Source organism: Talpa occidentalis, unplaced genomic scaffold, assembly GCF_014898055.3.
Source record: "Talpa occidentalis isolate TD23 unplaced genomic scaffold, MPIMG_talOcc4v2.1 talOcc4.16, whole genome shotgun sequence".
NCBI lineage: Eukaryota > Metazoa > Chordata > Mammalia > Eulipotyphla > Talpidae > Talpa > Talpa occidentalis.
Genome location: NW_023601653.1, coordinates 11,709,658 through 11,736,627, shown reverse-complemented (window position 1 = coordinate 11,736,627; position 26,970 = coordinate 11,709,658). Strand labels below are relative to the sequence as shown.

Below are 26,970 nucleotides of genomic sequence, written 5' to 3'. Positions count from 1 at the left end.
TTCTTATGAATTCTTCATTCTTGCTGGTGTTTATGTTAAGAAGGCATGATAACCACGGTGAGGTGCCATTTCACCCCCACTAGGACGGCTGTCACCAAAAAGATGGACAGTAACAAGTCAGACAAGGATGTGGAGAAATTGGAAACTTTCCACACCCCTGGCAGGAGCACATAAGGGCAGTCACCGTGGAAAACAGTTTGGTTTTTCCTCAAAAATTTGCAGTCACCATATGATTCAGAAATGCCACTCCAGGTAGCTCCCCAAGAGAAATGGAAAATGGCCATACAGAAACATGTATGCATCTTCCTCGCAGTGGTGTTTCCAGCCTAAGTGTGGAAACAACCCGAATGTTCACCAACTTATTGTGGTCCATCCAGAGAAAGAAAATGAATGTCATTCCACCCCAAACGGGAAGGAAATCCAAGCGGTGGAAGCCAGACACAAAGACCACATGGGTGATTTCACGCTCATGGAATTTCCAGAACAGACAACTTCAGAGATAGAAAGCTTAGAGGTCGCCAGGGGCTGGGAAAGAGGATTGTGGGATTAACTGCTAATGGGGTTTCTTTGAGAGGTAACAAAAATGTTCTGGGATCTTAGAGTGGTGAGGGTTATACCACCTTGTGAAAAATACCAAAAACCACTGAATTGTACACTTTAAAATGGTCAATTTTATGGCATATGAATTCTATCTCGAAAAAATGTTTAAGACAGGATAACTAAAATTAATGCCATCACCTTCCCAAATATTGTACAGGTGGGCTGCGGCTTTGCAAGAATTTTTAATACAAATTAAAATTGTAATCACTAGAGTGACTGGCACTGAAACCCCTTTCTGCAGAGGGCCAAGAAACTTCTCTGCCCTGATGTTGACCAGCTATTAGGCGGAGTTAAAATTAACATTCTGGACCGTTAGATTCAAATAAAAAGTTCAGAAAGACTATGCTATCCTAAGCAGGCTTGCCCACGAGGTTTGCTCCTGCTGAAGCCTCCTTACCCCATACCCAACCTCCCTACTCCCCAATCCTCTCCACCCTCCAACTCTCACCCTCTTCTTCCCCCCAAAAAAGTCAGACTTGGGGTGAAACTGGCCACAGGAAGGGGTGAATGAGAAATGGAAAGAAGCCGGATCTTAGATACACTAGGGGGCTACTTAGTCAAAACTACCCTTAAGACTGGAGGGACCGGGCCTCCCCGGTGGCGCAGCGGTTGAGCGCTGGGTTGCGAAGCTGCCCGCAGCCTCTGCGGCGCCGGTTCGATCCCCGGCTGCTCCCCAGACACCGGAGGAGGGTCCCACATGGCACGCAGACCTCTCCTGCCACCCGCTGCTCCCCTCAGCAGTGTACTTCGGTCCTTCTGCCTCCTCTGCTCCCCGCTCTGGCTCTGGTGAATTCTCTCACCCTCCCGCGCTTCTGACTGTACCCAGTGCTTGTATAAATAAATAAATAAATCTTTAAAAAAAAAGACTTGGAGGGACCAAGCCCTCTCCCCTTTACAAGTAACTTCCCCTCCAGTAAGCCGTGGCACAGCGCCCCTTCTGACCACTGGCCCACGCCGTGTGCTTTACTCCCTTGCTACACTTGAATTCATGGAATCAGGGACAATCAGAATTGATGAGCAGAAGCGTTCAGACATGCCTCGCGCCACAGCCCCCACCTCTACATGTAAAGCAGTTCCACTTTTATGGGGTTTATATATGGTTCCTTATTGAGATTATCAGAGGAGGGGTTAAAAGGGAGTGAGTATATAATCTGGGAATGGTAAAAAAATTTTGAGAAGCACTAACCCAATCACACTTTTGGGGAAGAGAAACTGAGGCCCAGAAAACAGCGAACAGTCACAGGGGACCCTACTGGCTGGCAGGTGGCTGGAAGAATTGGGATTCCATCTCCCCAAGTCTAGGATTCCGCTTTCCTCCCGGTGCCAATGTCTCATAGCCACACAGTTGGAGTTTGGCTCTAGACTCCAGTGCGTTGTGAAACCTCTGGTTAGCTCTCTCCATTCCTCGGATGCAACATGGAAACCTCACCGTGTTGACTCTGGTGTTTCAAGGGCCTGAGTCCCATAGTCCAGCTCCTTCATTCAGTTTACATCATTTTATGGGAAATCAGGTCACAAAACTCTGTTTGAACCTTCTCGTGAATCTGGTATTTCTTCCTTGGAGGAAAGTCATGCAAAAGACTTGGTGCAGGCAGGCCCCGAGGTGGCTTCAAGTCTAGCCTCACCTCAGCAAGTGTGCTTTGCTGGGGAGCATGGGATGAGGACGACGAGATATGAGCCATAAATCCATCACCCCTTATCTTGGGGATATTTTGGGGCTACATTAGACTTTGATATGGCTTTGCCACGACCTTAAGCTGACAAAACAGATGTCTTAGAATAAACTGACAAGACAATTCAAACTTTTATTTGACCATAAATTCAGTATCATATAACATAAAATCATTTGGAATAAATAGCAATTTCACATTCAGAATAAATAGTAAGTCTACTTAATCTGCATTTGTTGTGCCTGATATCACAGACACAAAATCCGTCATTCCACTAAATAAATAGAAAACAAATTTCCTAAGTCAGCGCTCAAGCCTGCAGTCCTAGAAAAGTACAGAAGCACTGTCGTGGGTTGGGGTCCCCAGAAATCAGATGCTGAGATGGAGACCCCAATGCAGGAAGTTTACAGGTGCGTGTTCCTGGGATCACGCTGGGAAGGGAAGGAAGCAGGGTTGGTGGGGGGGGCGGGGCTGCAGCCAAACTTGACAGAAACCCCCCAACACCACCCCTTAAGCTCTGGAGCTAATGGGCTTTGAGGTTGCCCACTCAACTAGTCAAAGGGTACAGGATGCTCCAGGAGGATGTCACCTTCTCTGAACAGGCTTTCAGCAGTCGGAATCGACCATAGTACACCCAGCAGTTAGGAGAGTAAGTCCTGAAGGAGATCCTGACAGCCAAGCCCACCACCCGCTGCACCCAGGGAAGTCTCGAACAATGCAATGAGAGGTATATTAACTAACGCCGAGCCTGGCAGCTCAACCACGCACAATGGCAATCAAGCCAATTACAGGGAACACTATTTTATCACTGACCATGCAAGTAAATCTACCCAGAGCGTAGCTCTTAGAGAAACATGGCACACATACCTAGAAAGCCCATCTGTGGTCTGCAAGCTTTCAGCAAGACCAGCCAACCTTGCCACCAACAGGACACACTGGAGCAGCAGCTACAAACCATGCCGGAGGGCCAAATGCAGCCTGCAGCCTGGCTTTGAGTACCAAGCCGCACTGCACAAAGCATGGCCCACTCCTAGGGTCATGGCCCTAATAGGAAAAGTCAGCTGACCCCTGCCGTAGAGAAAGTCATTCCCTTGTCTTCTCTGAACCTAACAGTGGTGTTAAAGATTCACTGAACTTGGAGTCAAACTCCCAAATGCTAAGGGAAAGGAAAAAGGAACTTGATGTTAAAAGGGGAAAGCTTAGGGCCCCTGGGAGTAGCATATCGCCCTGGAGGAACCCAAACTTGGCCTTAGAACTGTCTAGACAGGGCCCCCCAAGTGGGTCTCTGGCAGCAAAGGAGCATTCAGCAGTGTGGAATTCAATTCCAATATTCAGCACACACTCCACTGCTTAAAAGGCCTTTGGGGAGGAAAAGAGATGAAAAGCCATTTGGTTCACCCAAAGCTGATGTGCTAAGAGGGAAGACTGCTTTTCCCGTCCCCCCTGCGGCAACTGAGTGGCCGAAGCTTCAGTGCAGCTGGTGGTTTAGTCTGAGCTGTGCCCGTCAGTAGCAGGCGGGGCCCGTTACCTGGGGGGAAGGCAGTAGCAGAGAAGGAGCTGAAGAGCATGTTTTTAAAAAGGTTTATGTGAGCAAAGGGGAGCTCTGAGACAAACTCCTAAGACAGTCTGTGAAAAGTCAGGTCTGTGAAAGGAGCTCTGGGAAAATCAGCATGTGGGCCCCTCCCCAGGCCTCTGCCCTGTGCGTCCAGCAGGCATGAACTCACCCGAACTACAGACTTTCAAATCCATGATTCTTAGACCATCAGTCTAACTAATGCCCAAAAAGGGAGACATCTTAATATGCACACTGATTTTATTCTGTTCCTGTGCCAAACTGACTTCTTAAATGGCATAGCACAGATTCACTTCCCTTGGAGCAGAATGCTTTCATCCACGTGCACACCAGAGAACAATCTGGAAGGAACACAGTGCTGGTGCAGCGTGGGTCACGATGGTGACAGGTCAAGGCCCCGCCTGGCCTGAGCAGATGTCCCTTGCGTGGATGAGGCTGGGCTGGGCCGGCCCGGCGTGGGTCTGTGGTCGGCGGTGGCTGGTGGGCCCTACTCAGGTACACCCCAGGTTCCTGCCACGGGGCAGGTGCACTGCCGCCCAGTCACGGCCCAGAGACGGAAACCAAATTGGTAATAAATCGTAAAGCTCATTATTCTGCCCCAGAAACTATTTCTTCCCCAAGGCTTGGGTCAACCATGAAACTATTTAAAAATAGTTCTACTTCATTCTTGAGTAAACAAAACACCTGGACCTTAGCCCAGAAAGACATCCACTGAATAGACAACAACTAGGAACTCCTTTTAAGCAATTCCTACTTCCCCACTCAGCTGCCCCACAGCAAAAACTGAGAAGCAGTTCTGGGCACCCTCTGTGCCCATTAACTACCAGCCTTGGATACACTCAAAACACCTAAGGGCTAGCAGACAGCAGAGAAAAGGCCGACCCCATTCCAAAAAAAGAGAAATGGAGTGCTGTGTTTATAGCAAAATTGAGAAGGGAAAAGTGGCTCTTGGGTCTTAATGGGTCTACTGGGTCTGCAGAGTCATTTCACCATCATAGTTAAATGCAACAAAATCTCACAAGGGAATTCCTTCATCACTCGCAGCAGGACCAAGTTCCCTACATAACGCATTTCATTTCTGCATCTTGGCAGCCCGCGATGGCGTGCCACGCGAGCCCCTCATCTGCGGCTGGTTCCGACACACTTACTGCAGTCAAAATGCGAAGCAAGCGCGCGCACCCCGCGAGCCCCATCCCTGCGCCTCTGTCCTTAGGTCTAAGGATTTACTGTCTCGCCCTTGGGAAGAAATGAGAAACAGTCAGTCCGCGAGGCCCAGCTCAACTCTCCTTCTCTTAGCCTCAACACCTTAAACACAGAGATCTGAGGCAAACCACCCAAATTCCCAAAATGGCCACAGAGACATGGCAGAAAGGAGATCTAAGGTGGTGGGGATGGGAGATGCTGAACGGCGAGGCCCCGCCGGCCCCGAATTCAAGCACCTCTCCCAGCTGGTGACTCGAGAGAGGCAGGCGACTGTCTGCTGCTCCCAGACGAGGCTGCTTCCTGGCGACGCGTGCGTTTGAACAAGACCCCGACACAACCCAGCGGGGTGACGGCATCTCCTAACGAGCACATTGTCTGTCTGTTTCATTTTCTTCCCTCCCATGAGCACATCGAGCCAACTCGGGTGGCATTTCCAAGTGTAATCAGCTCCTGGGGGACGCACCACAAATGCTTTGGCTCTTCTGACCTGCTCGTTCCCTGCAACCTCTTCGACAGTCCGCCGGCAAGTGATTTTAACTGGGGCCCTTATTTCCCGCCCCGCGTGTCCTCCCCAGCATGGACACAGGAAGCGGGCACTGACCAGACCGAGGGTCAAGGAGTGCCAGCTTCTCTTGTTCTTTCTGATGTGAGACTTTCCTGGGGGGCTGAGTCTTGTCTTTCGAGGGACGCCCCAGCACGCCGCAGGCCCCAGAACCAGACGACTCGGGGATGGGCAGCTGACAGGGCACAGCCGTGCGAGGCTGCAACGGGACAGCTTCCTCAAGCAGCTTGTCTTTGCAGCTCACGGTGCCCCACAGTTCCCAGTGCACTGCCCGTGACACTCGAATGAACATTCCGGAGAAAAATCAAGAATAAGTTCAGAACTTCACTTGTCGCAAAAAAACTGCCGCCAGTTCCGGAGGCTGATGAGAGTCTGCGTGGGAAGCCTGCCCTTCTGCTCCGTGTCAGGGGAGGGGGCGGTGGGCTGCTAGCTTCTGTCTTAACCCGGGGCGTATCTCCCCCAAAGTACAAAATCGGTATCAAAAGGCATGTTTGTGTCTTTTCCAAAAACAACAGTCACATCCACACAAAGTCAACCCCACGGTGTCCTCCGCCCACGCTGGGGCCATGGGCTTCTGGCTGTTTCTGCAGGCAGGCACCGGGTTACTTGGCCTGGGCCTCCTGCAGGAGGGGGAGTCTGACGGTGGGGGGCCCGTTCGCCCACGCAGGAAGCTCGTGCTGCAGTGGGGTCCTCCGGGGGTAGAACGTGTGGCTGACGTCGTAGTTCAAGAGGCAGCTCAGGGAGGCCATGTAGATGTCGGCGAACCGCGACAGGCGCCTCAGGAAATAGGTGGGATTCTGGTCTGTTCGGAACAGGCTTCCAAACTGGGTGTTGAAGAAACTTTTGGTCATTTCTCTGGAGAAGCAAGAAGAGAGCAAAGCGTAGGGTAAATGAGTTCAAAGTCATTTGGCTGTTCATAAATTGGTTGCAAACACAGCAAAACACAATCATTTGCATAACTGTGGTAAAACTGGGCAGCAGCCATCTGTCCTTACATATGATGACAACAGATGCTGAAACAACCAAAAAGAAGAAAATTTTAAAAAGGCCATTAGATCTGTGGGGGGAGCAACATAAATGACTTTTAAACTTGAAGTGAAAAATCCATTGCTATGTGAGGTTCTGAGAGACTTGAGTTCAAAGGAAAAATCTCACCTCTGTGGGATGACATGGTTCCTTCATGAGAGCATTTGAGGTCCCTGGAGCCTTCAAAGGCAAAGGGCCCAACGTCAAATCACCACTACATGCCTTCCCCCCATCATCCAGCATTTTATACCAATTTTAGAGTAACCATCAAGTTAGAGTAAGATCCCAACAGCCAAGACCTTGCTGGGGAGGGAGAGGGTAGGATTGACAGCACAGCCAGGTGGACTGTCCCCTCTCCATGCCTCCCCCACAAACCCTCCCCGGCCATCAGTCTGTTCTCTGTTCAGCAGCCAGAACCCAGGCAGGGACCCCTATTTCCAAACCTTAGAGATGGCTGTGCCCGGGCAGGGACAGGCCAAGCACAGAAGTGCACCTGTGAGTGGGGTCCAGACACAGCATCCTCCCTACAGAGGCAGCACTGTCCACAGGCCTCTTCTGCACAACTGTTCCCAAGACACACACGCACTCAACTTCCCCGGCAGCAGGCAGGCTTGCTGCACCAATACTTTCTGACACTGGGCTTATGCACACTGCTGAACTGCAGGGTTAGCAATAAGCAGCTGGGGCCTCCCCAGTGACGCAGCGGGTTGAGCACAGCACTGTGAAACTGTCCACAGCCTCTACAGCGCAGGTTCGATTCCTGCCCGACCAGGGAGATACCCACATGACGGGGCAGACCTCTCCTGTCTCGCCCACTGCTCCCCTCAGCAGTGCTTTCAGTCTGTCTGCCTGTTCTGCTCCCAGCTCTCTCTCTCTGGTGAATCTGCTCACCCTCCCAAGCCTCTGGCCTGTACCCCAGCTCTTGTATAAATAAATAAATCTTAAAAAAATTAATAAGCAGCTGGGCTGCAGGAGCCCCCAAAATCACTGTAGTTCACAGCCTACTCTAGCTCTACCCCAGCAGCCTCACCGGACCATGACAAAATGGCCAGGACAAGAGATGCCACGGACACTGGCAGCCTCAGGGAAATGTGACACATCACTAACAGCAAGGGCCTGGTTCTGGACAATGGGGATCCCATTTATAACCGGGCGCTAGAAAAGGAGGTTAGAAGGATCCCAGGCGGGCCCTGGGGAAGGCGGGTGGGCTCAGTTGAGCAGACAGCGGGACGGGTGCTCTTACCTCATCTCCTTTCGCTCTTTTTTCCACTCCTGCAAAACCAGCTGGGACTCTGCATCCCTGTGAACCTGCGGGACACAAGCTAATTACTGAGACTATTTTGGTTGCAGATAAACTCATCAGGTAATAAGAATCTTTATTAGGCAGCTTTTCTTGGAGAAATTTCATTCCTTTAAGTACTTAGAGGCAGACGCATGAAGTAATAGATTCTCAGACTTCTCAGTGGCAAGCCTCCTTTCTCCACCAAACTGCTTGAGACGGATTATTATGAAGCTATTAATAGACAAGGCCTTGATTAAGCAGAAAATATAGAAATATTTTTAAAGGCTATGTTTAAACATAATGCATATACATCTACACAAAGTGTCTGTATAACACAGAGGTACATCTATTTCAGATATGTATTACATATATAAACAACACTTAATACACACACCTACTACACACACTACATATGTGTCAATATTAATGGCAGGGAAGAGGAACAGCAGGTATAACTGTGCACTCACGAGGTGCAAGCATGTAAAAATATGTACAAACGTGGAAACTGACACAGACATTTCTCTTTAATTTGTGCAGTGGGAATAGGACTAGTTGCTTTTGATTTTTTTTTCTATTATATTATCTTTTAAAGTGTTTAAGAAGAAAAAGCATAGTTGTTTTTGTAAAAGGCAAGAAAGCAGAACACCTCAATTAGATGGAAAAGCAAAGAATTTTCTGGTTGGGCTAAAATAGGAGCAAAAGGTAAAAAGAAAATGACAGCTGATGGCCACCCAACAAAAGGAATCTCATAGACATTTTAACCAGAGTCAGGAGTGACGAAGGGGTGGATCTTGGCGTCCTGATGCTAAATGAAATAAGTCAGAAAGTGAAAGGTAAGTTACCAGGTGATTTCACTTATTTGTAGAATATGAACAACTGAAGAAAACAAACTGGCAAAACACAACAAAAAAAAAACCTCTTGAACTCTGAAAAATAGAGTGGCTACAGATAGGGAAAGGAAGGGGTTGGGAGAAGGAGTAATGTAAGAGGGTACCAGAACTGGAGCTTTGGTGATGGTGAGTGAAGTGTGTGCATGTGCTGAAGTGTGAAATTATACCAACAAAATTAGAGTTATGTAAATGAAGAGTAAATCAATAAAATTTTACTAAAAAAAATACAGAGATCTTGACTCTTGCTTTGATTCTCTCTAGTAAGCCACAGGGACTAGTCTGAAGTGTTCATTCCAGAAGACCCTTCATTTTACAGGTGGGGAAAAAGAACCAGGCTGGAGGAGTCACACAGGAGAGACTAAGGACAGAACCAGGACTAGATGCAAACACCAGTGGAAGATTTCAAATCCCAGTACCTCACGAGACATCTCCTGGTCCAGTTTAAGGGGCTAGTGAGGATGCTGAATTTCCACTGACAACGAAACAAACACGTGTTCACACAGGTCCTGCAAAGTTCATTCTCCAAGTGGCTTTCAGGGGAAGCTCACAAAACTCTTAGGAGCAAAATAACCCTAGCAGTTATTCTGCAGTTGACTGAGGATGACTTAAGTCACAATTTAACAGAAAATACTTGAAATAACTCTGACCAGTGGACTAACTTCAGGCTTGAAGAAAATATAGGAGAGAAAATAAATTCCAAACCTGCATCTGCTCCAACAACCCGGTCAAAGTCTGCAGCCAGGTCATGGTCTGAATGTACTGCTCTGTGTTCATAATTTTGAGCTCAGATCTTAACTCTGGAATAATTGCACCAGTTCTCCAACCATGCTTCAGGGTCAAATCCTGATCACAAAGATCACAAAAAAAAATCAACATTCATCTCAAAAGAATTTAAACCATTTCATTACCTTTCCCAGATGCAACTGGTATTCATTGAATTACTTTTTAATTATAATGGTTAGTTATTAACCAAGCTGAATTCAATGAATTACATTTCATTAAAGCCAATTTAACTCCAGGCTTCGGCCATTTCACCCCAAGGAAGTTTCTGTTCTGGAAATAATTGCTGTGTGAATCACAGCCCCTGCAGAAACACAGGGTCTGGAATCATTAACTACAGTCTGTAAAACAACAATTAGGAGGGAGCAGAAAGAAGCTCAACTTAGATGCTACTGAAGGTCTTCATTCAATTCACTCAAACTGCTGGGGAGCACTTACTGTGTGCCAGGTTTTGTGCGTTATGGGGAACTGAGACTTGGAATGATCATACAACATAAACATACATGATTACCTTTTTCATTCCAAATATTGTCACCCCACAATTTGATAACAGACCAGAATATCTGATATCAGTTATGTCCTGGGAAATTTTAAGAAATACAATCACCACACTAACTGGCCATTTGGCAAATTTTTTTTTATTTGGCAAATATTTATCAAATACGGCTATTTGCCAGACCCTGTTAGATTCTGAAGATAAAGGAATGTACAAAAACTGACAAGTTCCTACACTAAGAAATATAGACAACAAACAAGCAAGTAAATACAAAATGACTTTTCTGATCACAAGAGATGAAACTAGAAATCAACAGCAGAAAGAAAAACTGGAAAATTCACAAATATGTGGCAATCCAATGGGTAAAAGAAGAAACCTTAAGAGAAATTAGAAAATAACTTGAGATAAGTTAAGCTGCAAATACAACATACTAAAATTCATGGATACAGCAAAAGTAGTGCTAAGAAGGCTATTTACGTAATGTAAATCCTTATATTAAAAAAGGAAAAAGACCTCAAATCAACAACCTAACTTAGATCTTAAAGAACTAGAAAAAGAACTAAACTGAAAACTATTAAAACAAAGAAAATAATAAAGATTAGAACAGAGATAAATAGCAACTAAAAAAAAAAACAGACAAAAATCAATAAAACCAAGAGCGCCTCCTTCAAAAAGAGCAACAAAACTTGATTAACAAAAAATGTAAGCCTCAAATTACTAAAATAAAAAATGTAAGCAGTAACATTACTAACAATTCTATAGAAATAGAAAGAGCATAAAAGAATGCTATGAACTACTGTACACCAACTAATTGGATAACCTAGAAGAAATGGGCAAATTCCTAGAAACACAGGCCCTCCCAAAAATGAAACATGAAGAAAAAAGCAAATCTGAACAGACCTTGAAGAAGACTGAATTAGTAATCACAAACCTTCCAGCAATGGAAAGTCCACTGGCAAATCCTATCAGACTTCACTGGCAAATCCTATCAGACACTTGAAGAATTAACACAATCCTTCTCAAATTCTTCCAAAAACTGAAGAAGAGGGAACAACTCCTAATTTACACTAGGAGGCCAGCATTACCCTGAGATCATATTTTAGTGTAGAAAACTGTTTAAAACACAGAGAGCCAAGTGCCATCCCCAGAGTTTCTGACTCAGTAGATCTAGGATAAGAATCTGCATTTCTAGCAAGTCCCAGGTGATGCTGATGCCTCGGGGACCACACTTGAAGAAATGCTGCTTTGTGAGGACTTATCATGCTAAGTCCTAAGGGTGTCACCTCATGGGACCCTGCACCTACATGCTTTAAGAGTAGCACATAATTATCTCATCAGGGTTCACAGACCCCAATTAGCAAGAGACCAATTCCCATGAGATCAAATCCACATTGGCCAGGCATTCTGGAAGGTGGCAACATCCTGACAGCAGCACTTATTATTTCTACTTTTTACTAAGCACTTTTATATACATTATCTTATTTCACTCCTCTTACAAATGAAGACACTTAGGCTTGAAAAGACATGCCCACAGTCATACAATGAAATAACAGCAAAGCTGGTATTGAAGCCCAGTCTTCTAATTCTGAGCCCATGATTCCTTCCCAGAGACCTGAACCAACTGGACAGATGTGATTACACCAGGTGAGTGCTGGAGTCACCTGGGAGGTATATCACTATAAGAGGCACTTGAGGGGCCTCCCCGGTGGCGCAGCGGTTGAGCGCTGGGTTGCGAAGCTGCCCACGGCCTCTGCAGCGCCGGTTCGATCCCCGGCTGCTCCCCGGCCACCGGAGGCGGGTCCCACATGGCGCGCAGACCTCTCCTGCCGCCCGCTGCTCCCCTCAGCAGTGTACTTCGGTCCTTCTGCCTGCTCTGCTCCCCGCTCTGGCTCTGGTGAATTCTCTCACCCTCCCGCGCTTCTGACTGTACCCAGTGCTTGTATAAACAAACAAACAAACAAACCAGCAAACAAATAAATAAAGCATGCCTCTATTAAAAAAAAAAAAAAGAGGCACTTGAGAAGACCCCTCTACCTCTACCACCGCCAGAAAATCTGAGTCTACAGAAATCAGTGGAACTTGCGGCAGCTTCTGCCGCTGAACACCAGTGAACTTACTGGAAAGAGGGAGGTTTTCACTCAGACACATCCGAGTGAGTAAGACCCCCTTCCCCTGTGCTCTGGACTGGACAGTCAATGACGGGTAAGATCGGGGGCAGACTAAAGAAGGCACTGGCCAGCCTCATGTCTGTGACTCCTGACGACCTAAGACAGGCGCAGTCCCCGAGGGGCTTCATTATGATAAACTTTGGCGTTCAGATCAAACAAGGTCTACATGCCTATAAGCCTAATTTAGGCAACAAGCCCTCAGTAATTAACCCCTCCTTTGATGGAAACAAGGCTGCTAAGAACGTCACCTGCAAACAAGCCTGATGGAATTACCTACAAAGCAGTTTTACCATTAATCAAATAGCCATTGTTTCAGAATAAGTAGCAACCTAGCAACCTGTGTATAATCATACTACTTTTTCACTTACTTTGCTTTTTCCTTATATGTGTACAATCAGTTTCAGGAAATGCATGATAAAGAAAATAGTGTGTGGCAATGGTAGTTTTATAATAATCATAATACTTCTCACATGAGACAACACCATAAAAATCAAAATGCTTATGTAGAGAATATATTGCTCGTGATCACTAAAAGTAGAAGGTGCCAGTAGGTAAATATTAATGCTTTTTGATCATTGTGGTTTTGGGATACGAATCAAGAAAAGCTAACTTAAAGAATGCTGTTCGGTGTAGGCAAAAACGATTGTGTAGATTCAGTACCTGGAGATTGTTTACTGTGCCATGTCATGGAACAGCGATCACATGCACATGAATAATGAAGTAGATGTCTTATGCCTTACAAAGTATTTTATGCTGAGAAAGAATTAAATTGTATGAAATCATCCATTGTTAAAATAGGTATAAAAGTGTATGATGATTTTGAGCAAATTACATTCAGATCTTCACTCTTGACGTGTGTCTGTTTGTCATTTATGCGCCGATTCCTTGAGCATCCTCACAGTTTCTCAAATCCTGAGACAGTCCTGCAAGTCTACCGCTGCGTTAGTCCGCGGCAGGAACTCAGACATCTGTGCCCTGAAAATGTTTCCCACAGGGTCCTACTGCACAACTGACATAAAGCTCACTGCCTCGATGGTAGTCAAACACAGGCGAGACAGAGACTTATGTGTACATCCATAGACTGATCCAGCATAGGCCAAAATACTCAGAAGTATCAATGTTGGAGTTGGTAACTGGTCTACTCTTACTGCAAATGTGCACTGCACCACCAAGCCTGGATCACTAAGGAAACATAAATTTATCCCACAGGGAACCAAGGTTGGTAATAACCTGGGCTAATTCGATCTTGCTACAATGATAGATTAAATCATAATTCAAGAGCTGCCAAACTCCTCTTGTCCTTCCAAGGAAGATAAAAAGGCTCATTTTCACATAATAACTGTTTTTCTGGAAATGCCAGTTTTGCACTTTTTCAAAGTGACTGACAAGCAAAAGAAGCATTGGAGAGAACACTGGCATTTATTCTTATTACTTAAATAGAAATATTATATTGATAAAGTGAGTGGGTTGCTAATTTCCATCATTTCCATACACCAAAAAAAACAGATCTTTTTCACAACTGGTAGATCCTATTCTGTAAAAAATAAGACATAAAAAATGTGGCCTACTCCTTGTTTTTATGAAAGCATAAAAGTGGCCTTAAACAAAAGAGAAAATTTTTAAATAAAGGGAGCTGACATATCTGTCCCCCAACAAAAAAAAAGGAAAAAAAGGCTCCTTACCGCCAGGTCACTGTATATATGGTCACCAAAATACAACACTTTAGATCCTCGCCATCCAGTAAGCTTCAAAAATTCATATAAATTGCCCTGCAATAAGAGGAAAATGTAGATATAACTTCGACAGATACCATGTACAACCCATGGCCCAAATACCTGTCTTTCAGAAATAAATTTTACTTTTTTATAATTCATTTAAAATGTCAAAATAGAAAAATTGAAACATCTTAGTATGAAATCTTTCAGGCTTTTCTGGGTCAGATATACTTCTCACAATGTAATTCATATTGATTACACTTCTCTGTACTGATCTTTTGATACTTAACATTCTGTGACCATTTTTCCATGTCAAATATTAATCTGCTATGTAATTGCAGTAGCTGAGGAGTACCATGATTCTTTTTATCAATTCCCTGATGCCAACATCTATTTTATCATGCATTTTGTCAGTAAATATTCTGGTAGCAAGATTCTAACAACAGCTTAATAATAGTCCTAGATTAACTTCCTAAAAGTGAAATGGCTATACAAATGCCAATTCTTCAAGGTCTAGAAAGTATACTAAATGCCAAATCTAGTAACACAACATAACAGTCTGCAATTCAAGCAGTTATTCAACCATTTTTGAGCTTCATATACCAAAATATAGTAAAATGATACATAAAATACAGCTCATCAGTAAATAGATATTAATTTGGGTAAAAGTATATATTGGTTAAATGCTTCTTAAGGGAAATTTCCAAGGTCTACTGCTGGCACCTTTAGTTTTTTACACTCTAAAAATGCTTTAAATTTGACTTTAAGAAATGGTTCAATTCTGAGGTCATTGAGATTGAAAATATATTGACTTAGCTTCAATTCTGCCACTAAGTTAGGCACAGTCTATTCCAGTAGAGCACCAAGATTGGTGCCAGGCACATAGTAAGGCTCACTGGAAGTCAGCTATCACCACTACTGACCACAAAGCAAAGCCACAAAAAGGTAAATTGGTCATGAGGTACCTGCTTGTAAATCTGGCCCTTCTGCAACTTGTGGATTTTATCCCAGAGTAAGACACCTTTCTCATTCACCTTTCGGAAAGGTCTAACAACAGAAATGAGAAACATTATGATGTGTGATAGCAATTCAGTCTGTCTTCCAGGTGTATACTGTCCAGTTACAGACTGGGAACAGATCCTCAAACCTGAAAAAGTCGTAAAACCAAAACTGGCCATGTTCCCGGGCCTTGTGTTTGTCCTCCCACACTGTGGGCCCCAGCATCCAAAGATGGAGAGTAAAGAAAGAGTGCCAGAGCAAATAAAAATATCAGAAAACATAATGTATATGTCCCTCTTACAAAGTTACTGATGGCTCAAAAAAGCCCTCCAGTAAAGAAACTTTCTTTAAGCCAAATTTACCAAATGTAAATTTGAACATGCAGAAAATCTGCTTACAAAAACAACTTGTAGAACTACTGCTGATACATTTTTCCAGTTTGTGTGTTGTTGTTTTTTGTTTTGTTTTGTTTTGTTTTTTTGCTCTGGTCTTCCCTTCTGCTCTTCTGCTCTCCAGTTTTTAACTTAAAATCAGATGATGAAGCAGACTATTTTATGATAGAAAATGGGAAATAAGAATAAGATCTTGTTCTACACAGTTTGGCTCCACCACCTCTTTTTAATGTAACACTTATTTGGATTGTGTTCTGATTGGAAAAGTATAAATTCATTATAAAAATTGGGGAAATGCAGAAAAATACAATAAAGAAAAGGTATATTATCTCTAACTTTAGTACCCTAGTAAACAGTTAACATTTCAGAAGATAGAGTCTTGCTATGTGCTACATCTGCTCTTTCCTTCACATGAACTTAAGGATCATTTTGTGTATACTTAGTGATGGTCTTTTTCTCTCTAATGTTGTGAGCAATTTCCCATGTAATTACATATACTAAACCTATCATTTTTTACCTTCATAAAACATGCTCATTGCTTCTTTTTTTCGAATATATCATTTTTCATGACTGCATAATATTCCCTCATAAGGGTTTTTTTTTTTTTTTTTTTTTTTTTTTAGGTTGTTTCTCCTCTTTCATGATTAGAAATAACACAGGTATGAATATAGGTGGTTATTCAGCTCTCATTCCAAGCATCCAGAACAAAAGCAAAATAAATGTGTGCAGTGAAGGACAGGGCTATGCTGGGATCCCCAGAAAAATAGTCTGAGACACTGTTCTGCCAGTGTGAGCAAGACAAAGGAGTAGAGGTCTTTCTCCTGACCACACCCAGGCAGGAGCCAGTGTTTATAGCTGTTTTTGATCAACGCTAGTTTTCCCTTCATTCTCTTGACTTATTCTCTACTGATGCTTCTGGATTTGCCTTATCTTCCAAGAGTCATTGTGACATTTAGAAAAGTGGGATTTAGCATCACAAGAGGAATTGAGTCCATCCAGCACTAACTACAGGGCATGACATTACGACACTTTAAATCACCCGGCAGCACTTGCCATCTGCAGGATAAATGGGAGTTAAAATCTTTTAAAAATAGGTCATTATAAAAAACACAAGCTCTTTTTATAACACTTGTGTAGTAACTCTTAACATATTGATATTTACAGGAACAACTCTTGATGAAAAAATCTGTCCACACATTAAAACATTTTAGGACCCTTTGCCCCACCCACCAATGCTAAGAGTATTTCATAGTCTCTGGCACACCCCAAAACACCCCTGCTCCTCTATTTCCCAAAGCAGGAAGACATAAGTCTTGGTAGGGATTTACTCTGCTTAGTGCAAATCCTTTGTTGCAGACAAGTTTTGCACAAGCCAACTGCAATTCCAAATGCACGGTTTAGAGGTCTATTTAAGGAGCTACCACTGGGGGTTTGCTGATGCTCCTGTTTTATTATGGGCACAATGCAGCTCCTCCATAATACTAAGTCTGGAGTTTTCTTAAAGCCTGACTCACAGGACCAGGTCAGCCAGAATCAAGAACCATTTCAAAGTTGTAAGCTATCTGCCATGTACTGTAACTCCCTCCCTCTCCTTGCAAGGGGGGTGAAAAATCAAAAGCTATAATCTCAGATGCCTGTGGTTTTTCCAACTAGACTTTACCAAGACTCTATCTTAAATACTCACAGCAGCAAGAGAACAAAATCTAGTCCCCTGAAAAGATAGACACTCACCTCCGTTTATCATTAAAGAAGCTTGGTTTCTCAGCCTGAACAATGACCACATCAAACAGGTCCCTCCAGTCTTTTCCAACGATATACCTCATCCCTTTGTCCCTGGAATGACATGTCAAGCCAGGTTAGGCTAATGCTAAAGGGATTAACTAATTTCACAAGCTTTTCTTTCAAACTTCCATCTGTATCTTAAAGTAAGTGGAATATGAGAAGTGAGCTGGAAAGTAGCCAAGAAGTACAAGCAACTTACACAAAGCTACTGGGGCTATTGGTGATGAGAAACATCTTCTTGCCATGATCAGCCAGTTTGGCCAGCACCGCCCGGGTCTGCTCCGCATAGCAGATGTACTTTTCTAAGAGCAAGAGGAAAAAAGGCACACACAGATTCAGAGTTAAGTCAATCAATCGCAAATACTTACTAAGTGGGGCATGTGGGTCCGGCACTGTCAGGGGCACTTGGGAGAAGAAAAATCTTAAGAAAGCTTGGTTCAGGGTGGTATAGGGGTGCCCAAGGTGCTATCTCAGTGCCCAAGGCATCAGTAACTGTTTAACTACCATGAGATACCATCTTACACCAGTGAGAATGGCACATATTAAAACAACTAGCAACAACAAATGTTGGCGAGGGTGTGGAGAAAAAGGAACTCTCCTGCACTGTTGGTGGGAGTGCAAACTGGTCCAACCACTATGGAGAGCTGTGTGGAGATTTCTGGACCTACTAAATATAGAGCTTCCATATAATCCAGCAATTGCACTCCTAGGTATTTACCCAAAGGACACAGAAACATCAATTCCAAAGAACACCTGCACCCCTATGTTTATAGCAGCACTGTTTACAATAGCTAAGCTTTGGAAACAACCCAAATGCCCAAAAATAGATGACTGGATCAGGAAGATGTGGTGCATATACACCATGGAATATTACTCAGCATTCAAAAAAGATAAACACATGCAATTTGCAGAAACATGGATGGCGCTGGAAGGGATCATGCTCAGCGAAATAAGCCAGAAAGAAAAAGAAAAATACCGGATGGTCTCACTCATAGCAGGAATCTAGAAAACTTAAATAAGAGACCAGGAAAAAGAATAACTATAAGAAAGAAAATATCGGGCCTCCCCGGTGGCGCAGCGGTTGAGCGCTGGGTTGCAAAGCTGCCCGCAGCCTCTGCAGTGCCGGTTCAATCCCCGGCTGCTCCCCGGCCACCAGAGGAGGGTCCCACATGGTGCTCAGACCTCTCCTGCCGCCCGCTGCTCCCCTCAGCAGTGTACTTTGGTCCTTCTGCCTGCTCTGCTCCCCGCTCTGGCTCTGGTGAATTCTCTCACCCTCCCGCGCTTCTGACTATACCCAGTGCTTTATAAATAAATAAATAAAAATAAATCCTTAAAAAAAGAAAGAAAATATCAAAATCAACAAACAACTATGAACCAGAGACACTGTATGAGGGGTGGGGGGCGGGGAAAAGAGGGATTGGGGTCAAAATAAGGGGGTTGCAATTGTATGGGGAATATAAAAATAAAATTTTTAAAAATAAAAATAAATAAAAAAATAAAACCCTGCCTGCCTTTTCAGTCCAAGTGGAAAAAACTACATGCAATTGCCAGATTCCTCTCCTTTTTGAGTCAGGATTATGATAATTTCTAAAACACGGCGGGAGACCCTGAGGGGCACCGCACACAGAAGCAGTGCTGCTGCCCTTGCTCAGAGCCTGGCTGCAAAGTGAAAGGCCCACAGGGCGCAGGGCAAAGGGAAAGGCTGATATGACATTCATGATCATGTCCCACACATACCAATGTCGGCTTCGATTGCGCGGTACATTATTCCTTTGATGTGGACATCTCGAATTGCATCCTGCCCAAAGAAATGTTTTTAATCAGTGAAGCATAACTCAGACAGAGAAACAGTACAAGTAAAACGGCATTCGTGATAATGTCTGTCTTTACCAGTCTGGCAAGCCAAGCACTCAGCAAAATCTAAATTCTGGCCCATTTAGCACAGGCGGCCCCTTGGAGAATTTCCTCCGTGACAGTAGCTGTTTCCAGTGCAACTTTCAAAAGGGTCACATGGAGCAGATAACTGTGAATAATTCTGAATCAAGATGATAGACTTATGTGTGATACTGTGAACAATCAACACGTCATCCGGACAGAGGGGACTGATTATTGCTCTTTTCACTTTTGCACCCTGCCTCCTCCCCCAACAGCAGGGTCGGTTGTCTAGAAAAAGTATGAGAGGCTCCGCCTCCCTCCAGAGCTACCAATGGGGCAAGGATCTGTCAAGGAGATGGTGACTTAGAAAGAGACCTTGTCCAGCTGGCAACACGAACAGAGAGCGTGAGGGAGGCAGGAGCCGCCCAGATGGGGGATGTCAGAGCAAACCCCACCCTCAGGAGGGACCACAGAGAAGCACTCCTGGAGGCACATGGAAACTTTCTGGAACCTCTGGCAGAGGTCTGGGCTGCAGGTAAAACCGTGCTTTAAGCCTTAAAAAATGGACAGAAGTCAGGACCTCTGCACTGTGAACTCAACTGTCAAGCTTGGTTCAACCTCACAACTGCAAGAAAGCAGCAGTTAAAAGCAAGCTAGAGTCAAGCTTCCTGTCTTCAAATTTAGGCTCTGCAATTTATGAGCTATGTGACCCTGGGAAGTTACTAGACCTCTCTGTGCCTCAACTGCTTTATATGTAAAATGTGGGTAGTAATAATAATACATACCTCACAGCGTTATTGTGAGGATTTAATTATTTAATCAGCATAAGGCACTCAGAAAAACAATACCTGGGACAGAGTAAACTCTGCCTAAGTGTTTATTGCAGATAGCAACACTTTCAATAAAAACTGAACAATCAAATAAACATCTCTCTTCGGGAATGCAAAGGGTTAACATAACTACAAGTGATTCTTATAGTCACCTGAAGATGACATAATGTGTGTATATAACAAGATATTTAGAAACTACATACTTAAATAAACCTAATTCAAACAATACCAGACTTACATTGACACACTCTAATTCATAATTCTAATTCATTGACACACTCTAATTCTAATTCTAATTCATAATTCATCCTTTACCTTCTTAAATCCATGATTTGGGGCAAAATTTCAAATGAGCCATAAACAAATAATAAAAATATTGTATTATGTCACTATGGATCATTTTAAAATATAGTTAAAGAAATGCATGCGTATAAATAATTGAATTATTAAATTTAACATTTTACAAGCAATAATTTAAACAAGTACATGTATGTAGTATGTATTTGTAAATACATGCTTAGAAATATATTAAAAATAAACTAACATTAAGCAGATAATAATAAAGTATTAATAAAGCTCACACAACTTAAGGAATATATAAACACTGAAGAATGTATATATGAAAGACATAATTATGGAGTTATAAATCAGTAAGGAAGGTGTGCATATGACTGTAAGAATTGATATTTGCCTACAACCCTCTCCAGATGTCTCCCTGCCAGGCTTTTGCAGGGCCTGGGAAGGCCTACGGAGCCTGTATGTGGGGGGGGGAATGGCGCCCCCTGTGGGCCACTGCCGTCCAGGCCCTGAAACCTGAAGGCCACCCGGGGTGCGGTCCCCTTAGCAGGCAGCCGGGAGGGCTGAACATCAGCCACTCAAAATCTTGGTAACGACACCAACCAACACCATTTTCTCCTAAAAAGTTTGATTGGTTTTCAATTCTCCCAATATAATAATAACATCTTACAATTTCCAGGGTCAAACTGCCAATAAAAGGGATCCCCAGCAAAGAAAGGCTGTTTCAAAGACCTAACTACAGCAGAGGCTAACAACTCTGTTACTCTGGCTGAAAGCGGGGCGTCCCGGAGAGCTGGGCCACGGACACCACCTTGACGTCTTTGTACAGGTGCACGGGCTCGTAGTCGATGTTGTTCTTCAGGAAGTGCTCATTCACGCAGGACAGGAGTGTCATCTCAGGCAGCGAGAAGATGTCCATGAACTGCTTCATGGTGTTGCCGTGAGAGCTCTGCAGGGGCAGGGGCGGGCGTCAGACACGGGCCACCGCACAGAGCCCCACATCTGCTCACTAGCCGGGGCAGGTGCTCCACACCTAGCTCCCTCTCCACAACAACAAAAGAAAATTCCCATGATCGAACAGCAAGACTGTATACCTTGTTTCTTATCACTCACAGCAGCACTGACATCTGACTCTCACATAGGGGCATATCCAACAAAATGCCTGGCCCGCCCCCCAAAATCCCACCACCTGCCCCCCCCCCTTTCACTCTCCTTTGCACTCTGTGCAACTTCCAGCTCACGCTCCTCCCTCAAACACAGAGGAAAGCCTTGTCTGTGCTCACGGGGACCCCGGGAAAGCCACTTAGAGCTACAGAATGTGAGCGCCCTGCAGAGCCCTTACTGAGGCTTACAAGGGGGCTTTTCCTGGAAAGCCTGTGATTGACACTAAGTTTACCAGCTGATGGGCACTTTCCGTTTGATTTTGGCAGCGCAAATAAGAAAGCACATCAAATACAGCAAGCAGAAGTTCTGAGAGCAAAGAGAACTGCATAGGCAGAAAAGCTGGGGCTCCCCTAAGGCCCAGGGCGACTTGTACCTCGATCTCAGGCATTCTGTAGGCCCGTTTCAGAGGAGGCAATGGCTATACACTCACAGCCCCCAATATTCAGTCCAGAAAGTGGGGACACACCCAGCAGGTGGTGGCAAACAGGCAAGGGGACAAGGAAAATGTAAGGAGCCTTCACCAGGTGAGCAGGCGAGAGCCAAGAAAGAGAATCATGACCAGCCCAAGGGGGGCCCTTTACACCCTAAGCACTCTCAAATCTAGGGGCGCTCAAAACACAAACTGCCCTGCCAATTCTGCATGAGCAGTGAGTCTAGTAGCTCCGGTTCCTCAATCTCCTGGGTCAAGTACAGAGAAGGAAAAAGACAGGCTGCTAAATACTACAGCATTTCTTACTACCTTTCCGTAGAAGTCGCTCATCTGTTCCAGAGGCACGTGGGACCCCTCGTACATCTCGATGACTTCCTCGTCGGGGACCACGGTGAGGCCTCTGGAAAAATCACAGGAGCTGCAGTTAAGGAGCAGCGAGAGACAGCGCTGACATTCAGGCTGCTGCGAAAGGCTGGGATCGTTCAGGGAGGTGCGAACGCTGTCCCGGGAGTGAGTTGCGCACGGGTAAGCGCTACAAGTAACAGGCAAGATGCTGCTGTGACTCCTGCGTACCGAGCCCTGATGCTGATGCCGTGCAGTGCACCTGCCACGGGCCAGAAGTGAATGACACAGTCACTCGCCTCCTCGACAGCCGCAGGAGGTGGGGTCTCCTGCTCTCCTGCTCTTCCTGTTTCCAGCAGAGACAACCAAGGTAGAGAAAGGTCCTGTGCCTTGCTCAAGGTCATCAACGGAGAAAGGGGTGGTTCGGGACTGTACCCCAGCCTTTCTGATTCTAGAGCCCTAGTTCTTCACTGTCTCCCTCAGCAAGGTACAAGGCCTGCTAAGGACCTGCTTTGGGCTGGATTTAGGGTTTCTTCTTTAAATGTTTTGAATACACTGGGGACAGAAAGGTTGGTTCTGTCTCCATCCTCCTCCTGGCTGCTGATACTCTACCCTGAGGACGTGGGTGCTAAGGAAGAAAGAGGCGAATCAGTGAAACCCGGCCCCGTGGTCCAGGGGGATGGCCTCCGCGTGACAGTGAGGCCCGTTTCCTCATCTGTAAAACACCAAGGTAACACCTGCCATCTGCCTGCCTCCTGGGAGTAGCAGCAGATCTGCAGAGGAATCCAGCTCCACCGCAGAGAGGGGAAAAAAGATCTTGGCCCAGCGACGTGAGCAGGTGCTTTCACCTGGGACCTGAGGGCCTGTAGTTCCTCACCAGGAACCGCCCACTCGTGTGCTATGAAGGGAAGTATCTGTCCTTGAGAGGTGGGGGAGCTCAAGAAACAGGCACCCAGGACAACAGACAACGGCCGGGCTGTGCTGTAGCGGGGTATATAATTCTCTAGGAATTGTACTTCTGATACGAACAGGTTGCTCAGCACACAGAATCACTTGGCCAATATTGAAATGCAAACATGACTTGTGTTTGATATGTAATTTTAATGAAAAATATGTCAGCCTCTTTCCTCTATTCTCCACCCTCGATAATTTTTTTCAGATCTCCTGGTAGATTCCAGGATGTCCAGCCTGCCAGCTTGATGAACTTGTTACAACTACTGGCTTTTGAAAACAAAAGAGGCCCAGTACTTCCCCTTATCTTTGCCCCAGAAATCAGATAAGACTGGCACTGACACAGCTCACTCTGCGAGGTGACCCTGGAAAGCAGCTCAGTTGGCAGCCTTGGCGGGGGCGGAAGGGCACACCCTCGGGCTTTAATGCTTCGGAGGAAAATAGAAGAAGGAAAAGAACTCCAGCAGGTGAGTCACTTCTCCGCCCTCACCCGGCCCCTTCTGCCACACAAGCTGCAAACTGAGAGTCCCAGTGACAGAGCGACCCCCACGTCAGCTCAGAAGCGGGAAATCAATACATCTCTGCGGTCTTGGTACTTTTCTAGAAACAGCCAATGTGTACACAAATGTATACGAATCTCCACATGTAGTTTTTTCACAAATGGTAATAAAAACATATACACTTTCATACCACCCCTTTAGTCACTTAACAGTGCACCTTGGAAGTGACTCACTATCAATACATCACATGCTTCTCTATTCTTTCTGCTGCTGCTTAATTGTTGCTTAATATATAAATATATATATATATCATCTTTATTCACAAGTGGCAATTTTTAAGATACTTTACTAATACCTGCTTAAAACGGGTGTGTATTCTTTATATGAGGTTTGCCTAAAAACAAATAGTTTAGTTAATTAACTTCCTCTTTTACTTACCTATAGACAGTTCCCAGTTGGATGTAATGAAAAGCATCAATCTTCATCAACACTGCCTTCAGAAACAAACACATACACAGGTAAATAACACACAGCAATTTGTATATTGAACGGAGTCTACGGGTGTCATTATACACCCTTGTGACACAGGAGGCCATGGTGACAAGGAGCATGGCTATGATCCTAAAAGTTTTGCCTATTGATTCAAGCACCGTGCAACCCATTTAGGCAATGACCTGTTTGCAGGAGGAAAAAAAAGACATGACAACTGATTCCTCCCCCAATACACCAAAACAGGATGTTTTCGGGAGGACTTTATCAAAGATGACTTTATCCAAAGATAATTTGAGTGATTCAGTACTGCACTCCCAAAGAACATAATTTAAAAGTCAATTTACATGTTCAGCGAAGAAAAGCATCAGGAGTACATTTTATTCCCAAATACCCATAAACTGCAGGAAAACATGGAACCTACCCGCTGCACATCATAATGAAGTCCACGGATCGCGAAGTTGGGGTCATACTCATACTTCCTGATCTCCACGGGATACTAGGAGGGAAGGCACTGGTTTTAGCCAACGAGGTACTAAGTTCAACATGTGCCTGGGCTGGGTCCTGGAACACAGGCCGAGGTAGCTGCTGCACCTTGGTGAGGTCAGAAGACCCCTGCCTGTCCCCGGCTTCCACACCAGTGGAAGTGCCACAGAGCCTGGCCACAGAGCCTCCTCCTGCCCCTCCCTATCTGCCCAAGCACATGTGGGGACTCATGCCCCCCACTTCTCTCATCTTAATTACCCCTCTGCCCCAAAACTCCCCAATTCTCAAGATCAAGAGACACATCTGCTTCTACCTTGTGAGTTTCAGGTTGGGGAGGAGGAGCTGGAATGTGCTCTGGACCAAAAACCAGAGTTTTTCCAAACATGCATGCAGCTCAGCAGCCCCTGGGGTGTCGTACCAACAGCTTTGAGACCCAAGGTGCAAACTCTGCAAAGGAGGACCCCCCCATGTCACTTTCCATTGCCCTTCTCATCTGGACAGCAGGCCACCGCTCACCCCCATGGGCTGGGAGACCCATTCAAGCCTGGAGAAACCCTTTCCCAGTTACTACGCCAACACTCTGACTCAGGACATATATAACTTTTGCAGGCAGCTCTGCTCCCCTGGTATTTCCTGGTTATTCAACCATTGCGCAAACTACAAAAACCCCACCACCCTCCTTATCTACTGCACCAGACCTTCCAGCCCCTGCCTCCATCCCTCCCCATTTCAGAACTAGGACAGCAGACACACACACACCCCGCCCCCACACATGGGCATACTAGGCAGCATGTCTGCAGCCAGTCTGCCCATTTTATGGATGGGCGGGATGGAACAAGCTGGCCTGGCCGCACAACAGGGTGTGGTGTGGCGGGGAGCCAGCCCTTCAGACCCCACGCTCCCCTCACCCTCAGAGCACAGACCTGCAGGGCAAATGTCTGCTCCTGAGTACAGAAAGGCTGTGTCGTCAGATCTTCCAGTCATGCTATGAAGTAACGAAAACCCGAAACAACCACCTCGACCACAGAAGAGCCCTCTGCACCACAGCCCTCACTTCTCACGAGCCAGGCGCACTGTGGGAAAACACATCCCGACAGCACCACGCGGCAGAAACTGCATGCAAGTCTGCAATTCATGTGCACGGAGTGCTGACTCCAAGGTGACATTTGGTTTCATTTATCTGACACCTGCCCATGGACCAAGAAATCAGTGCAGTGTGCGCGCTGGGGTGTCCAAGAAGCCTGCCATGTGCCCGGGACCTGCACACACTCAGTCCCACACACAGCAACACAGCCCTGAGCTGCAGGGAGCCTCACATCTGCCGGGAGCCCTGCCACCTCGGGAGTGATGGAGAAGGGGCAGCAGCAGAGGAAGGGGGGCTGGCACTGAGCTGTGGCCACGTGTCACAAAGTGTTCTCGATATTTTCTGCAACACCGTTTTATTAACCTCTCACCACACCCACCTGGAGGAGCAGGAGATAGGCCGTGTTCATGTTGAATGATGTGAGGACTAGAGTCAAGGATTTTCCCCAGGCTCCAGGGAGACATAGAGGTTGGGCCGGGGTTTGAACCCGGAGGTTGGCATCACGCCACGTCCACACCAAGCACTCTGCAGTCAGCTCTGAACCCACCCTGCGCCCCGTGCTGGGCCCTCAGACCTGCTGTGAAAGCAGCACCTGCCACTCAGCAGGAAACCATGAAAACAAAGCTCAGTGCATTTGCCAGTCTAGCATGATGCCTGCCTTAGCGGAGAGAGAGGTGACCCCGCGTGAGCTTTTGCTCTCTGCACCAGGACTGCAGGGCAGTCAGGCAGCCCCTGCCTTGCACCAGGCTTATCTGCACTCCCCAGCAGGTCGCAGGGTCACAGTGACACACGGCCCTGTACCGCTTGCACGCCCTGCCTGCCATGGCTTGTGTTCTCCGGAAGCCAGTCCTGAGAGGCACACGATGTTTTCCAAAGAGTCTAGAGACTGTAGTCCTGGAAAACCGACAGAAGCAGCAGAAAGCAGCCAAAAGCCTCAACAGGAAAACATGGAGATGAGGAACCATCTCCAGGAGGAGATGGTGCCAGGCATGAAATTCAGTCTGCGGATTTAGGTGACCAGGTCAAGTTCGTCTCTCTGGGTGAGCCTCAGTTTTCCCATCTCCAACGCAAGGATGACAGAGTCCTACCCGATGAGATAGGGAGAGGATGAAGTCAAACACACACACAGGGAGCTCAGGGCAGGCTCCTGCACACAGCAACTGTGCAGGAAAATCGAGCCACATGGCTGAGCTGTGAGCTGGGGGCCCAGCTTCAAGATCCACTGCCTCGGCTGCTCCCCTGCAGGCTCCAGTGAGTCGCTTAGCGCTCCAGGCCTCTTCCTTTCCATGGAAAGACATAGTTGGACTGGGGTGATTCTTCTGCTTCTTAATTGTGATTCCCCACACAATCCCCTCCCACCCCCCGCCACACACACACACACACA

The 26,970-nt window shown here is 45.8% G+C and overlaps 1 protein-coding gene across 1 annotated transcript in view; it reads right to left on the bottom strand.

Moving 5' to 3' along the window:
• Window positions 1-6,084: 6,084 nt before the first annotated feature.
• Window positions 6,085-26,970, bottom strand: part of NT5DC3 (5'-nucleotidase domain containing 3) — a 48,569-nt gene continuing 27,683 nt past the window's right edge. Inside the window, 12 exon segments of the mRNA XM_037513756.2 lie at window positions 6,085-6,463; window positions 7,878-7,942; window positions 9,509-9,649; window positions 13,933-14,019; window positions 14,931-15,012; window positions 17,088-17,189; window positions 17,338-17,440; window positions 18,876-18,936; window positions 20,952-21,089; window positions 22,044-22,134; window positions 23,966-24,021; window positions 24,441-24,515. Coding sequence (XP_037369653.2) covers window positions 6,211-6,463; window positions 7,878-7,942; window positions 9,509-9,649; window positions 13,933-14,019; window positions 14,931-15,012; window positions 17,088-17,189; window positions 17,338-17,440; window positions 18,876-18,936; window positions 20,952-21,089; window positions 22,044-22,134; window positions 23,966-24,021; window positions 24,441-24,515 — 1,254 coding nt within the window. The 3' untranslated portion in view covers window positions 6,085-6,210.